General features: G+C 39.6%; 1 protein-coding gene across 3 annotated transcripts; it reads right to left on the bottom strand.

Moving 5' to 3' along the window:
- Positions 1 to 479: 479 nt before the first annotated feature.
- On the bottom strand, positions 480 to 13482 carry ZNF518A (zinc finger protein 518A). 3 transcript variants are annotated; one of them, XM_054207176.1, is made up of 3 exons: positions 13281 to 13482; positions 11085 to 11203; positions 480 to 8603 (listed from the first exon to the last, which is right to left on the bottom strand). In XM_054207176.1, the coding sequence occupies exon 3, from the start codon at positions 8483 to 8485 to the stop codon at positions 3839 to 3841; it is 4647 nt and encodes a 1548-aa protein (XP_054063151.1). In that variant the 5' UTR covers positions 8486 to 8603; positions 11085 to 11203; positions 13281 to 13482; the 3' UTR covers positions 480 to 3838. The 3 variants fall into 3 exon arrangements, with proteins under 3 accessions (XP_054063151.1, XP_054063153.1, XP_054063152.1); XM_054207178.1 differs by lacking the exon at positions 13281 to 13482 and adding an exon at positions 12463 to 12748; XM_054207177.1 differs by lacking the exon at positions 11085 to 11203.
- Between the last annotated feature and the right edge of the window lie 4138 nt (positions 13483 to 17620).

Here is a 17620-nt window from a genome sequence, read left to right as displayed (position 1 = left end):
GAACTAAAAAAATTGGCTTTAAACTGAAGTCATTTTTTGGTCTGAGAACTCAGGGCAAATTATCATATTTACTAATGTACAAAGGAGCGGAAGTGTTATCTGCCTACCTGATACAGAAAGGACAGTACGAGGCCTGCAAATCATTCCTGACAATGTTGTTCCATGAAAGGAGTAAGAACTTGCAGTCTCAAAAATCCCAAGTGTTCAGACATGCAAGTTACAAAACTACATTCCTCCTTCAATCTAAACCACCAGCAGCAGGCAGGGATTCTTAGGAGCTGTTGTAAAAAAAAAAGGTCTCACATGACAACAGCCCTGGAACAAATACTGAACACAAGTTTTTTGTTAAAACATTGGAATTACTAAGCAAAGGAAACCGTGACTTACCGATGAATACACATCTTGCAAAGAATACAGAACGGGATAGATTTTAGGCCTCTTTTAGGCCACTTTACACAAACACATGAATGCTGTACAAATAAGGCTTAGGCCAAGTATATATTTACAAAACATTTTCTCAGAGGAAAAACACTTGTCAACCCTGCACTTGCACCTATTTCTGTATGTCCCAAAACACTAGAACCAAGTTAAGGTTTTCTTATCTTGCTACATGTGCAATGTTACAAGCTGTCTTAAAATACTATGGTTCCAAAGTCAAGCCTCAAAATCAAGACACTTTTCAAATCAGGTTACCTGTGCAACCTTAATTTGTCACATCAGATATATCTGAATATATCAGATATATTACAATACAAGCATTAAATATATGATCATTTACTATTTTTCCATGTAGATTCATATATTTCACTTGGTTCACATGATAGTTCAGGGATTAATCATAGCTGTGTAACCAAAGACTGCTGTTTGTAGGGTATTTGTAAGATACCTTTCCCATTTACTGAAGATGCTGAGAAATGCGCAAACATTGCAGGAATTAGCCAGTAAAAAGGTAGCCTCATATTGCTAAAGCAGTTGACCATTTCACTGAAGAACTGTATATTGTCCCTGCACTATCCACTGTGATGCTGGTCAGATTGTTTAAGCCAGACTTTCTCCTGATGATGATTAATTGTGATCTTAATTTCCTGGAAGTCTCACTTGAGATTCCTTGAAATCTGATTTGCAGAAGTGCCAACCTCTTAGGATCTCAAACAAAGTATTATGGAAATGCGAAAAGCTCGTAAGAAAAAAACAATTATATATCCATAACAGTACTTGAGCAATATGAGCTAAATAATACAAGGACATAATTAAGGGTGGGGAAACAAAATACTAAATCACTGCTCAAGAGGGAGCAACAATTCTCTGCACTGAATGAGATGGATGTCTATGGATAAAGTGACACATGACAATGAATTAAGATTGTATAAAGCAACCTTATTTCAACATTTTCTAGCTTTACAATGTTCTTTTTCACAGTATTGTTTAAGGTTACCCAATTCATAGGAAAAGAAGCTGGAGGGAAAAAAATTCCAATGACAGTTGTCACTCTCATGACTCATTGATATAGAGAAACCCTAACTCTACAGCGCAACTTCCACCTCAATGCTGTCAACGAAAATTGGTCATCCTTGGTGAAGTTGCACTGAGTAGGTTTTAGCAACAAACTCCACAGATATTTCTGCCAAAGAAGGCAATGGCAATGTCCAGAATTCAGGGGTTCAATTTCTGGGTTTATCAGCAAGCTGAGGCAGCCAATAGCTCCTTCCAGTGAAAAAAGCTTAAAACGGTTTTGTCCTTCCCTAATGCTGTTTCTCCGGTGTGTCAATGGCGCCACACAGTTTGGTGGTGTCGGCAAACTTGCTGAGGGAGCACTCAATCCCACTGTCCATGAATCTGACAAAGGCGTTTAACAGCACCAGTCCCAATACTGACCCCTGAGAAACGCCACTCATCACCGGTCTCCTCTTTCTAACGCAGTTCGTCACCACTACGTTAGTCTTCTTCAGAAGTTCCTAGCCAAATCCATGTCAGAGCTCAAGCCCATTGTGCAGCACAAAATGATCTGATTTTGATACACGCACCAACTGTAGATTAATTCACCCGAACTATGCTGCCTTGACTGTCTCAGGTACTTCAGTTGACTCGCATACAAAACTCACTAGCTACACACATAACTCACTAGCTACAAGGCTAGTGTGCATCTTCCTGACACATACGAAAAGACCCCACATATAGCTACTGAAGTATTTTTTTTAAAAATAATTTTCATTATAACACTTTTTAAAACACAACCTAAGTCGAATTGTGTTACCAGAATCCCTGTAACATCCATAAAAGACTTCTAATTGTTTCACTGGTAGCAAGTCAATCTTCACTTTCACCTTATGAAAACAGTCAGAGAGAACTACACCTGGGCTTGCATACAATCTAAAACCTCAGAGATTTAAATGCCCCAGTCGTCTCCAAGTCCAGTATTCAATTTTGACAGTTTTTCCATCAATACTTAGGGAAGGACAAAGCCTCTAAACATAATTACTGTAGATAATAAGAACCTTCATTTGTATACTCTCAGTCACTATCGATAAGGTCTTTTGTTTACAGACTTTCACATAAACATTAAGAAATGTAAGGCATATTCTCCCTTCATTGTTATCCCAAAAAAATTTAAGTAGGAAGCAAGCAGGCTCCTAGGAACACTACCCAGTAAAATGAAGGAGGAATAACTTAAGCCTTGGTTTTGCCAAACCCCTGGTGCCCTAAAAGGACGTTCATCTGAATAAACAATAGTAGAAAATACTATTTATTGATTATGGGGACAAATTACATCCACCTGGAATAAAACTACAATGCAGCTACAGGCCTGAAATGGTGCTTTGCACTTCACCATATCCTGGCCTTACTACAGGGTTTGTGGCAGACATAGTATAAAACAAAATAGAAATATTTCCTATAAATGCTCACAGTCATATTCTGTAAACACAAGTTATAGCAAATTTAATAGTGACAGAGTCAATACAGATTAGGAATGTTCACCATTCTTAAACACCATATACATTATGAATATATATACTGTATATTTTCCACTGATTCCATTCTCAGGCTCACCGTATTAACACAATCGTAACATGTTTTATTAATTTATATGAAAAATACTTCACTAAGAAAGTAGACAAACTGCACAGAAATAGTACAAGTGTCATGTGCATAGCAATATAGCTTAAAGCATTCACATATGGCTTTGTTCAAATGAAACTATTGGGGAAATGGCCCTATATGGACCTATCGTTACACAGTTGACATAATGTAAACTGCTTCACATCTTTTAGGCACTTGCTAACAATAGTGTTCAATCCCTGAAAAACAAAATCAAGAGCTAACAAGTGAAAATAACAAAAATCCCAGGATAACAGCTGTCTGTAGTTGAAAAAATTTTAAAAATTGGTTTTAGTAGTGCATGCACAGAACTGAAAAATAGGGAGGGGGATAATTTCTGTGCAAGAATTATACCAAATAACTGAAAAATATAAAAATATTTACATGTTTAGGTTTTTTTTAAATATGTACAGAACAAAAGCCCTGAAGACTCCTTCTATAGAATAAAAATATAGGACATGATAGTAGTAACAAAAAATAATATATATTTTTGTGGAATTGTATTTGCAGTTAGTTACAAGTTATCTAAACCACAAAGCTCCTTGATCTATCTCAAAGCTCGATGGCAATAGAGAATCTGCTCTTCCTTTTAAAATACAAGCACTTTGCATCATTTTTAAACACTTCAGTTACAATACTGAAATACAAAACAAAATGACTTGTGTATCCCAATTCAATTGATTCTCTTTTTAAAAAGCTGTAATGTATGATACTGAAGTTTTATTTTCTTAACTGGTCATCATTACGTTAATGAATTCCAATCTCGAGTAGCCTCCATCAGGTGCCTCTGTCCATGTCCTACCCAATTATCCTGATTGTCAAATATTCTACCGCAAAACCAGCAGCTAAACTTAGCTTTCAAGGTATTATCAGAGGTAGTTTTCACAATCTGATAATTGTTTTTGCTAGTCTTTTTCAGTGTCAATTTTAAGACAAATCTTTCTTTTACAGGGCTAATCGGTTTTATTGTCCTGTGCCTTTTCTGAGAAAAATCATCAGTAGTTACATCCAAAGGATTGCAAAAGGCTGGCTGCAGAAGCGCTTCAATAGTTCTTTTTGACAATGAAACCTTAAGAACGTGTCCCTTAAATTTAGCAATGGTTTTCATTACATTTACAACTTCTGGAACATCTGCATCAGGATGGTTAAGCACAACAACTGGCTGATTTCTCCGGGGGCATTTTACAAGCTGTTTAGAGTTAAAAGGAAGTAATTTCAAAGTCCTCACAGTTTCTTTTGATGCCCTTGGTTTGTAAGGGCCACCTGATTCACTAACAACTTCAGCTTGATTCTTTTCCTTACACTTTCTGTGCAACATTACTTTCTTTCTTGGAGGTTCTGGGCAATTATCCTTACTTTTCCGTTTGAAATTCTTGTTTCTTTGCACACCCACAGTTTCTGAACTTTTAGACACAGTTCGTTTTAAACGAGGTTTTACTTTTGCTGTTCGGTTTCGGGTGCTCCACGTGGACTTCTGACTACCGAAGTTATTCCTGTTGTTAGCAGTTATTACTTGTGTACTCTCCATAGAACCTTTTTGCAACTGTGTCCCTGCAGACTTAGTAGAATAAACAGGTTCTACAGGAGGAACACAACATGCTGGATTAGAGCTTGCCAAAGAGGCATTTGCTGGCGTTAACCTACCTGGTAAGATTAAGGCATCATTAGAAGTAAGACGAGTTTGTTTCTGTGCTAGTGCAGGAGTAAGGGACTGCAAATTATCCAAGTGTAGTGAGGGCACTGAGTTGCTTACTGACTGAGTGGTATCAGCCAGTGTATCTGAAGTCTTAATTTTCAGCAAAAGCTTTTGTTGCATGGCTCCAGTTTTCTTTGGTTGACAATTCTGATAATGAGCGTTATCCTGAAAAACACTATGTTTATGAACTACAGGCTTGTTTGGTGTCATACATTTCAGAAAAACTGCCTGCTGTCCATCAGGCAAAAGTGCATAAACGTGTTGTTTCTGTTTAATTTCCTGTTGATTTACTGACTCCAAGGAACCAAAGACAGCATCCTGATGCTCTGATAACATCTTCACAGAAGAAATTCCTTTCACAGATGTCTCCGATGAGTTTGCAATTACAAAAGATCCTTTGAATGGCATGCTATTCGATGAGTCATTTGCTGTACTACATGCTCTCCTATTGCAGGAACTTCTTACACTTCGGAAACTGTCATTTTTCCCCTCCACTTTTGAAGCTGGTATGGTTATTTTACCATATTCCCTGGATGCAACCTGCCCTAAAACCTGAGAACTATCACTAGGGACATTTGCAACTGTTCCAATTGCCCCGCTAAAAGTCAATATCATTCCAGGTCCTTTATTTAAAACAAAAGATGTTGGTACACCTTTAGTTACATGCCCATCTGACAAACTGGTTGATGGAAGAGATTTTCCTGAAACCACCTGTAGTCCGGGCTGGTTAGCGAGGTGCAAAGGAACAAAAAATCCCGATGAAGGGGACTGAACTAAAAGGGGTTTCTTCTGTTCCTGAAGAACTGGCGAAAAGCTGCTAGGATTCTGGGTTGCAGATAGTATTTTGTCTTTTACTAACTGCTGTGTTACGATTGCATCTGTATGAGTTTTTAGCAACGTACCAACACCTGGAGTTCTGGATAATTTATCCATTCGCTGCAAATCAAATGACGTTCTGGGCGTCTGTCTTTCTCTCCCACAACGCGTACCTTCATTTATGCCACATCTTGCATTCAACTCTCGCTTGTATAAATGAAAGTCTACATTAGTAGGAGGCCTCTGAAAACCACATGCAGCTGCTGAGTTTTTTAAATGTGTAAAGGCTTTATTCCCTGGCTCGTGACCAGAAAGCAGCTTGTCACAATGAAGTTTTACGCAGTTATTTGACTTGCTGTGGGATTCTTGCTGAGTAGTTGCTTTCACTTTTAACACATCCTGCAGTAACTGGTTTATTTCAGGAGATAAATAATTAGCTGCCTGTTCACTCTGCAACGAGAAAACAGATGTGATTTTAGGCATTAAAACCGAGTTAACACAATCAGATCCATTTTCTTGAAATTTCTCAGCTACGTTCTCAAAGCCTTGATGTATGTTAGCGTCCAAATACTGCTGGCCATTATGGTGGTCCTCCATAAAACACTTGCTGTCAACAATACATTTAGATTGGCTTTTAGAAGACACAGAGTTATTCCTAGTGTTTATGCGTCCGTAAGTTTTATTAACATTTAATTGGGCTGGTGCGACTTTCTCTGGTTTTAGGCTTTTCATCAACTCTGAATACGAAGATGCAGATTCATTTCTACTGTTTTGAAAAGAAACTGTTTTGCTAGATATAAATTCTTTGTATCTGTCATCTGTTGACATCCACATGCTACATGGATTATCCGAAGTGTCCATTTTGGAATAGTTGTGAAAAGACAGCAACCCTTCATTAGAAGAATCCACTGAAGTTGAGTAATAGAGATTATTAGTTCCATTACTACTATTCAGGCCACCATTTTGTATTTTCATTTCAGGAAAGAAGGGCATTTTCATAGGGTCATAGTGAAATGTATTTGTAATAGTGGGCGGTAATACCTGAGGATGACTTGGAGGACTATAGCTTCCCCACGAGATATTACTTCTAGTTCCAACTTTTGTCACCTCATCACATGGAGGTACAGCTGAGCTCAGCTTCATTGGCAAATAATTCAAACTTTTTCCTACAGCTACATTAGAAGGTGCTACAGTTTGAGAAACACTCCTCCCATACAATAAGGAGTTATTTTGTTTTTCCACTTTTGTTTTTCCTGAATAAGGAGAGGAACAAGAAAATGGAGGGGAGGTTAATGGGTGAAGAGAATTGTTCTTTAAGGTTGACTGATCAGTTATATGTGGCAGAGCACCTGAAGATAAGCCACGGGGATCAGCAGTCTGCAGCAAAGGCGTTGTAGAACCATCTGTAATAGGATCAGCTTTCTGACCCAACAAATGTGAGTTTTGCTTACTTGTAGGTAATAACTTTATAACAATATGTTGTTTTCCATCTACCATTTTAAATCCCATGAATTTAGCACTGTAATTTGCTGGAACCGATATTTTGTTGTTTTTGACCATCAACACCGTTGGCCCATGAACAGCATTTTTCAATAATCCCAAGCCATAACTTGTTCCATCATCTGCTTTACTGTATTGTGCAGCAGTAGCAGAGCGCATTCCACCCGTGACATTATGCTTTTCTGTACATAGAATTTGATCTTTTTCTTCATTTGTTTCCACATCTCTCATACACTCGTTCAGGTCCTCAGATTTTGTTTGAATTTTATTCATACTTCTCAGCACTTGTCCATTTTTTTCTCCGGTTTTGTCACTTCCGCTGCTTATTTTTTTCCGTCTCCAGAGTGCTTTTTTCGATGCTCCCATTTTATATCTTTTTAACACAAGCTTCAGTGCCGCTGGAGTCTTCCCTATTCTTTTTTCACATTTATCCTTTTCCAGTTTTTCTTTTGCATATAAGTGGTCTCTATGCAAAGCTATGAAGTGGTTTAAAAGATAATCTTTCCGTGATGTCCTGTAACTGCAATATTGACAACCAAATGGAAACATACTGGTATGAACAAGAAGATGTTTTTGGAACTCCTCTTTTGTAAAGCTTACGTGATGGCATTTTACACATTTATATGGAATTTCATTATGTCTGTGAATGTGCTGAACAAATGTGCCCACATCCTGGGTAGAAAACCCACATTTTTCACACTGGAAGTGACCATTTACACAATGCTTTGATGTGAAGTGTTTTGTCAAATCCAACAAAGTGTACATATGCTCATCATTACAGAGCTCACATTTTACTAAAGTGCTACGATGGGTGCGTCTATGCTGTTTAAATGACTGAAAGTCATTAGCTGAGAAGTTACACATCTCACAAGGATACAAAGGCAACTCGCCATAGTGTAACAGCTGAAAATGTTTCTGTAGATCATTTGGGCTGTACCTAATGTTATCCTTGCACTTCGTACAAGTGAAATTCAGTATCTTTGCTGTAGTTTTCAACCCTTCTTCAAATTGCACTTCTGGTTTATTTTGTGAGTGGCTTCCCTCTGAACAATTGGGATCGCTTCCGTTTATTTTCTCTAGACTTAAGGACTTCCTTGCAGTTTGCTGTTTACACTGAAAGAGTTTTCTAAATCTATCGACTTCATGTTTCATTAATACTTCATTTGGAATGTTCACCTTGGGTAAATCAATTTTCACATTTTTTAGTTTGTAAGAGAGACTGACATCTAAAATTGCTGGTTGAGTCATCATACTTAACGGATCATTCACCAGTGCTTTTTCCAAAGTAGCATCTGTAGAAAAATTCTTCGCAGCATTGTGTTTTAACAAATTAATTTGCTTTTTATCAGGAAAAAACTGTTCCTTTTCAGATGGCATGATTTTAGGTTTTCCTTTTCTTTAAGTGAATTCTTGAGACAAGTCTTACTTCCTGCAGCAAACAGGACTGCTGCGACGAATTATTCTCAAGGTTCTAGAACTTTCTCATTTTATTCTCCTGAAAACAGAAAACAAACAAAGCAAATATTACATTTAGAACTAATGCAATTAGAACGCTCATTACAATTAATACATTATTGTTACTAAATTAATTTATTAATAAGTTAAGAAATACATGCCAGTCTTGAAAGTTGTTGATTTTTACAACAGCATTTGAAATAGAAAAGGAAGAGGAAAAAATGAGACATTACACTAATTTTGTTTGTTTGTGTTAGGGGTTTTTGTTTGTTTGTTGTTGTTGGGGGGGTGTCTTACCACAAAATATACATAAATTTTGAAAAATAAGCTTTAAAGGACAACATCTACTGAAAGATGAAAACATTGAAATTCCATGCCATCAAATTTGGATTTTCTCCCACCAGGCCAGTCTGTAAGTATGAAAAATCCCAAGAGCTGCTTTTTTAAAATTAAGCTAGCATTTATTACTTATTCAGGATTTCAAGCAAATATTAACACAGTACCTCCACTGTGACACAGATCACCAACTGAAACCAGGTGAAGTACTACGAACAACTCAAATTCAGCAGGAGTGTTTGGTTTTTTTTACTCAAGTCTGTTACTCTCTTAGTAGCTAACTATTGTGCTTAAACATAAAAGGAAACAAAATAAAAAAATGACAAGAGATCTGCTTCACTAATGGAGACATTACCTTTACCAACACCAAAAAACCCACCACACTCATCTACAAAGTATTTTTCGCATGCCGACCTTCAGTATCATTCAAGTCTGACGTAGTCAACGGATAAAAGTTAACTTTGGTTTCTCACTGTGTGTTCCTGGGTATAAGTTAATCTTTTCAGAACAAGAGCCACAACTGACAACAGTATTCCTCTATGGATTAAGAGGCTCAAATAGGTATGGTCAGCATCATTGCCTCGCTAGATTTAATGTCAGTGTTCCCATAACTGGCTGCACTGACAATTTATAGCAGCTCAAGTCTATGCTCAAACAACACTCCCATGTGTCAACATAAAATCAGCAGAAATGCAATAGCAGTGAAAATCATTTGGATTTTGAATAGTGAAACTGAAAAGGAAGAACTGTTTCTTCACTAATATATAATATTTTTACTAAAAACTTTTTCTATAGCAGAAGTCATAGCATCACTTTCTTCTTCACTAGCAAAGTGTTGGCTGAAATCTGATCAGCAGCTCGCTCTCCACTATTCCCCTGCCCACCCTGAAGCAACGCAGCCGTGGAACTCATTAGATCATCCTATTTATTCACATTCAAACTGAAAGAACGATCACATCCTCTCCCTCATTGTGATGAAGTGCAAGAGCTGCTGCCATCATAAGCATCACCACTAAGGTCTTCCAAATATTTTTCCATAGTCCTGTGAGAAGGAAGCATCTAGCATTAAATACGTAAACACCTGACAAAGAAAATGGATACTGAAAATTTTTCAAGGCTGTGTTCGTGTATCACATAGCAAGAAAAGAAAAAACACTTTTAAGCATATGCTTTATTCACTCCTTTGGAAAAGATATTAGTATTCCCGCACAATTCTTGAAAATAATACAAAAAATTGACATTTTATACAGACTCCAATATCAAATAAATTCAATTAATTGTGTTCTTCAGCTATGACACCAGCAAGATTTCAATTATACATCTGACATTCAAAAAAACAAAAAAACCCACAAACCACAGACACATACACATGCACACCCTCCTTAGCAGCCTTCCCAACTAAAACACTTTGGATACAGGATTTTTTTTGTGTGTGGTGTTTTTTTTGTTTTTTGTTTTTTTTGTTTTTTTTTTTTAAACTCAATGATACATTTCCCATCTTCCACACAGGAGATTAATACATGGGATACTACTCTAATTTGAGCCCTCAGAAGAGAACAATTCATCTACATTACACTCCATCTTCACCAAAAGAGTACTGGATTGTAATGCTTTCTCTTGTCAACAGTAAGCTTGAACAGGAGCAAGCTGAACTCAGCATAAAGAGTAAGTAACTAAAAATGACTTGGACTTAACTGCTGAAGATGCTTTTTAATGCACAGATGCAACACATGAAGATTACAGGTTGCATGATGCAATACAGCATCCTGATGGCAGCTGCTGATCACTCAGATTAAAATGTTATACTGTCAAATACTGAAACCTGAAATGTGTGCAATTAACAGTATAAAAAACAGAAGTGGGTGCAATATGCTACAGAAAACAAGCCTCAGGCTTTTAACATGGGGCCAATGTGGCCCTCAATTTGGCAACACTTCACTGACTGGATAAAACATCTATGTTTGGCAAAGTGTTTCAGTTGTGTATATTCAAACCTGACTTCAGACCTCCTTTAACTAATTAACCACACAAATTACAATTTAACATTGTTATTAGTGGGTAGCATGCAACTATAGACAAGCACCTGCAGCCCGATAAATAAAAATATGTACTAGAAACAACCAACTAGTAAAAAAAAAAATCCCAGGGATCTTTAAATGTACATTACCAAAGAAGTCAGACTTACACATTAAGTAAAGACTTCAATTCTTCAATAGCCTTTTTAACATTTTTCCACACACATAGAAGACGTAAATATGTAAGACTCAGAAAAGGCCACAGTCAGGAGGAATAATGAAAAAAGGTCTGGAAACAAAAGGAGAGATATTTTAAAAGGTGCAAATACAAGCATAACTGAAAGAATAAGCTGAAAAGCACAAATCCTTCACAATTTTACATTACATGCATTTTTAATACATTGAAGACAGAAAAACTGTAAATACATACCATGTTCTCTCTCCAAAAGCACCAAACACAATACAAATTCTAAATTAACGAGTGGTATTAAAAATCACTAGCAAATTCCTCCTAACAAGGCCTATTTTAACCTTAGCTTTGCCACTACTTCTCAGGCATTCATAACTGATAAGTATAAACATACAATAACTTAAAAACAAGACAGAAAGAAGTAACTGGTACCTTAGTCCATCAAACTTTAACTTGAACCCAAAAAAAATTTAAGTAAAAACTGTAACAAATTCTATAGCAAACACCTAATTATAATTTTCTAGAAAGTTTTGCAAAAGTTGGGAGGCATGGGGGTGGAATATTATATTCACAATACTTGAAACAAATAGGTAGATTATAAAGCAGATAGAATGAATGCAAACCCTGAAAATACATAAATGTGTCAAAGTTAACCCTCATGGAAAAAAAAATAAAAACAAAAAAACCCACCAACACTAAGCACAAGCATAAGTAACCACTTGAGGCTCTAAGCCTCAATTTTCTTCCCTCAGAAATGCTCCGATATGTCAGTATTTTGCTTAAAAAAAGTACACATGGAGAAAAAAAGTTTTAGCTATATACTTTAACCTAGTGAGAAATGACAGATAGGAGTAAGACACTCCTAAGGTAGGGACCTTTTACAGTTTTTCCATTTAAAACAACAAAAAAAATAAATTCAAAATACATTTCCAGGCAGGCAGTATTTTCAAGATCACTGTAAAAATCGTATATGTTCATTTAAATTTTGCTAAAACAACCTGTTATGCTAAAGTTACTTTCCACACTTGGTCCCATCCTACATGTGTCTGCAAATTCAGAGCCTTCAGCTCTACAAAGATCCGGACACATGCAGGAACTCACAGAACTAGATCTTCAGGAACCCATGGAGTTAGAGCTTCTGGTGGTCAGATACAACCTGATACAGCAAAACGCTGCTTTTGTCCAAAAATAAAAAAAAACAAAACCCAAAAAAACCCAAAACAACACTTTATAAAAGAAAAATAAATTACCAAATCGTTCTCAAAGCTAACAGAGACACCCCACGCCACACAGAAAACTTGCCCTTTAGGAAAAGAGCAGCTCAAGGCTCCGGTGACACACGGCCACCGCCAACGTACCTGCAGACGGCCACTTTCTCAGCCCCCCTCTTGTGATGTCGGGGGACACCCCACGCCGTGCCCCCGCTGGGGGCTCCCGGCCCCGCCGTTAACGGGCAGCAGCGCCACCGGGTGCTGCCGGGGCTTGCCGCGGGGCAGGGCCAGGGCGCGGGCTGTCCCCTCGTCCCCGGGGCAAGCAGGCAGGGAAGGGCAGGGACACAACACAAGGCGATGCGTGACGCCGGTCCGGCGGGGGTCGGGGAGCCCTCGGGGCTGGCACCGCCGCAGGGCCGCGCCGCGGGCTCCACCCGACCCGCAGCGCCGGACGCTCTCCGAAATCGGGGTGGGGGCGGGTGGGGACGCTCCCCCTCCCCACCTCTTCCTTGGTAGCCACCCGGCTCCTCGGGCGGCTCCAGCGGGCAGCGCTGCCCCCGCCCCGCCGGGCCGCCCGCCGCGGTGCGCCTACACGGCCCTGGGGGGCTCGGCGCTGCCCGCGACGCCTCGCCTGGCCCCGCGCAGTCCGGCGGAGGGATACGTCGCCACCGGAGCCCCCGGCACCGGCCATGAGGCATTCCCGCACACTGCCCGCCGCGGCCGGGCGCTGCCCACCGTCCCCGGCCATCCTGCCGCAGCCCCGGCCGCCCCGCGAACTTCCCGCGACCACAGGGGGCGGGGGGCGCTGGACTATTTAACGGCTCAGCCCTACCACGGGGCGGCTTCCTGCCCCGCCGCATCTCGCACCTCCTGCCAGCTCCGAACCGCCGCGGTCCGCGCCGGGCCTCTCTCTCCTGCACCCCGCGGGCCTCCCCTTCTCTGCCCGGCGCCCCTCGCGGAGTTACCTCTCCATGCTCCATAGCCCGGCCAGTCGCTGTTGGCGGCCATAACAGTTTCCATCCGGGGACTGTGGGGCTCCGATCCCGGCGGTAGGGGCGGCCGCGGCGGAGGGATACGCGTTCACCTGAGGAGACGGACGGTGGCCGACGAGGCCTAGGGCGGGGGAGCGCTCGGGCTGGGGGAGGCGGCGGCTCCGACAACCCCCGCTGCTTTCCTCCAACTCCTCCTCCTCCTCCTCCTCCTCCGATGTGGCCGCAGGGCCAGGGGCGGGAGGTAAGCACAGTGCCGGGCCGCCCAGCAGGGGTGGGGGTGAGGCCTGCCCCCACCCCTTCCCCGGGGCCGCCGCGGCCTGGCGCCGGCCGAAGGCCTACGGCCGGGCGGCCCTGGTGGGCCTTGGCCACATGGCGCGGCCGTGGGTACAGCCCGGCCGCACCCCATCGATACCTGTCAGTGCCGCATTGTGCTTCCCTCCGCCCGAAGGTGTGTGCGGTCCAACGGCCGTTAATGGCTCTGGGCAGGGAGAACTGATGCCCCACCATAAAACAGCCATAAAGAAAGGTCCCTGCCTAGGGTGTTTGTGGTCCAGCCTAGACAAAGACCTACTGAGCTGCGTAGATGGAATATATAGGGGGTATCTGTAGAAGATGGCAGCAGTGAAAGCACTGAGAACGTTCTATGTGGATTAGATGAGTTGATGCGTTTTCATATGCCCAAAATAACAGAAAGCTGCAAATCACTACGAAATGTTTGCCTTGTTAGAGACACAATATCATTGCTGCTTAGAAGAGACGTTAACTGCTCTTGTTAGTAGTAGCCTGCTTTAAACATTTGTGCTAAGTTTCAATGCACACGAAAGATCACCAAAAGTAAGATGACCAACGAGTGTGAAGGCAGATGTGAAATAGGAAATTCAGGTGAAGTGTGGCCAAAAAGTGACAAGCAACCATGGCAGAAACAGGCTGTAAAGATGAATTGTGAGTGACGAGGTCACTGAAAAGGAAAGCCTCTCTCCACTTACGAAATAGCATTCAAAAATCAAAAGGAAAGAGGAGAAAGACTTAGGTTCCCAAAGGAAAAAGCTTAAACCAACTCATGAGCAATTTAACTGAGCAATTCAGCTAAAGTTTTCTCCAGAAATCCTGTCACATCTTACTAGTTGCAACAAAGTTTAAGAAATACACTTCTTACTCATGATTAAATTTGAGAACAAGGAGGAATGTTGCTGTCTTTGAGTAATAAAGATACATTTAACATAAACATATTTTTAATTCCTCTTTCAAACTGACATCGCTTATGTCCCTTGTGTTCTGGACTGTAAAAGAAAATCAATAGAAGCCATTTTGGGGTGGGGTTTTTTGGCCCTAAAGAATATTTTCAGGATTAGAATTCTATTATTGATGGTTCTACTACGCCCAAAAGAAACAATCTGTGCCAAAAGCAAGCAGAGAAATATAGTGGTGATTTGCATGGAAATCTTCACCTTCTTCTGGCCTCTAATTCATTACATTTTTTCTAAATGGTCAGAAATGGAGTTTGCAAATGTGTGCCCATAGTGTTTTGAAGGATCTGAAAACTAACTACAACTGAAGAAAACAAATGAGAAACAGCATAGTTCTGGCTGCAGACCTAAGGTCAGAAAAGATAACGGAAAAGAATTATCCATGAAAGTTGTCAGTCTAACACGCAGCTACAGTATCAAATTTGTGTTAGAATGCTAGTATTCCTAATCTGAAATTAAAATCTACATCATATTGTCAACTGTTCATCCCAACAAATTCACATATAAAAATAGAAACAAATATTTTATCTGTAGTGTATCACTTCGTAATTCAAATTTAGAACACATGTGGATGTCAAGCACAAGAGAGAAAAAGAAAATCTGTGAGATAACAACAATAAGGGAAACAAAGAAGAAAAGCTAACATCTGATTTATCATACACATTGAGATTCTTTGCAGCACAGGAGGAATCAAAAAAGATAACATCAAAACACATGCTTGTTTTATAAGTTTATATTGGGATTAAGATTTGTATAGGAATATATGGAGAAAAGAAGGGTGACAATCTGATGAAAAACGACAAAATGGCAAAACCCACCAAAAAAATTGACATACATATAATACCTTCTCCCCAAATTAATGAAAGAACTTTTTAGTCACGAGAGTCAGCATCTGCAAAAATGCTCCCCAAAATTTCTAAGTTATGTTCTACGACCTTCCCATTTTGCAGAAGTACTGGGAACCCCTTATAAACCATGACATGAGCGGCTGCCACAAGGATCTTTTTGAATCTACGTGCTCACCACTGAAGAGATGAGCAATGAATACAGCAACTGCCATCCTACCACGCTCAGAGTAGAAACTAAACCCAAGTGAGACCAAAGTCTCTTAAAGTGTTTCAGAAGCGAGCGCACAGCACTGGACAGCCCACACGTTTTCCGAGTATCCTGGTACTGGCAGTTGAACGTCCGGTGGCACCAGGCATGAATTGTGACGAAGTGCATGAAAGCAAACTTAGATATTTTTAAGTACTTTTATGTTATCCTTAGAATATGATTTCTTTGAAGTAACATCAGGTGCTTTCCTATTTCAAGGATCAATGAATGCTGCATGAGGACTAGAATATCTTCATATTCTTTTTCCTGAAGACAGAGATCACACATGATGCATCTGGATAGGCATGATACATACACATCACTGTTAAATTCCCCCACTCTTAAAAAGCAGGGACTGAATCCACATAGTACTCCACTCCTTCATTCTTCTTCAGAAGATAAATTTAATTTGGTCCACTTTACTATGTGAGATCCTGTGAAAAAGATGTTCAACTGTGAGACAGTCTATGTTCTGTGAAGCACGAAATATCCCACAGCAGTTGTCACCAAAATAAGTTGCTCTGACATCTGCTGTCAGGCTTTGTTCTGAGTATAGGCTATTGTCTCCAGAAGCATATGTAAGCTGTGTAGTATTTTGGAAACCTTAAAGGTATTGGTACTGTCCCAGTGCACATTACATCATGTTATTCCGTGCATCTGAAATGGCAAACAATTACAGGACTTCCCATTACATATGTCATTAGCATTAGGTATATGGTATATATAAATTGGTAGGGCAATTAAGTGCAAATAAGTAACTTTCATAATTATTTTTTTGCTATTGTAGCTGTTAGTTCTGTATATGTGATGTTTTAAAATTGAAAACTCAACGCTTTCCTCAAATACATGGGTGTCTCACAAACAACGGGAGTATTGCAGCCCTGGTTTCAATTAGATATCCAGCTTCTTTATGAATAGCGTGACAGATTGGATCAATTTATCGCATAATGGGCTGGACTGAAATTACTTATATCAGAACTGAATCCACACCAAATAATTGGGACTAACTTAAGGATTTCCTTAGAAATACTCTGGAAAAAAAAAAAAGATAATTCAGTTTTGAAAAGTCTATGCTGAGGCAAATACCAAGCATGGTTCACCAAATGAAACTGAAGAACATTCCATTTTTTAAAAAAAGACACTTCTTTTTAATGTGAAGTTGCTCATGCATTTGAATCATTGAATTTGGTCACAGATGTGAAAGAGCTTCTTTTAGAGTTAGCAACAATAATGAAGTGTTACTGCTAGTGTGGTCCATATTTGAATTACAAAGTGGGAATACCTGGCTAAAAGTGAAAACATTATTTCATTCAGATTTTCACATTTGTTGGTACGCGTAGGAAAATAGCCAAATCTCAAAAAGCGTTTTGATCTATGATAATTTTTAGTCTTGGTTTTCTCCTGGTTTTTGTTCAATATAAGATGAATTTAAATTAATTTCTCTTTCTACAGACATTACCAATGCTGCTGCTGTTTTCATTTGAAGTTTTATTCCTGCAATTTTAATAATCATGGTTTAGGTAGCTCTAAGACTGATTGGCACCATGAAACCCACAAAGCAAGCTAAATTATTGACTTCTTTCACTATTACGTCACTGTAGATGTGCAGGTAAACCCATAATGAGAATTGAGTGATATTCTGATATTAATAATGGTACCATTAGGTATCAGCATTAGTACTGCCATATTTATAAGATAACGTATTGTGAAAGGGAAGCCTTGCCATTATGCTTTCCTACTGTTTTAACCAGTGAAACAGAAACAGGCTATTTACCATAAAAGAACACAGATAAAAAAGCCCTAAGATGTTTATTTTACCTCACTGACAGTTATCTATAAAGAGCCGTACATTGCAAAATATTTGATCATCAAAGTCAATAATTTAGTGTATCAGAAATTGGTTTCTCATAAAAAGACAATTTTCTTATTTTCACGGTGTACTGGCATTTTATCTTAGAGAAAGATACATGG

This window comes from Rissa tridactyla, chromosome 6 (genome assembly GCF_028500815.1).
Source record: "Rissa tridactyla isolate bRisTri1 chromosome 6, bRisTri1.patW.cur.20221130, whole genome shotgun sequence".
Classification (NCBI taxonomy): Eukaryota; Metazoa; Chordata; class Aves; order Charadriiformes; family Laridae; genus Rissa; species Rissa tridactyla.
Note: the sequence above shows the minus strand (reverse complement) of the source record. Positions and strands in the feature narration are given on the sequence as shown.

Coding starts and splice junctions, on each gene's coding strand:
- ZNF518A (XM_054207176.1), bottom strand. CDS start 8,485: ATGCCATCTGAAAAGGAACAGTTTTTTCCTGATAAAAAGCAAATTAAT.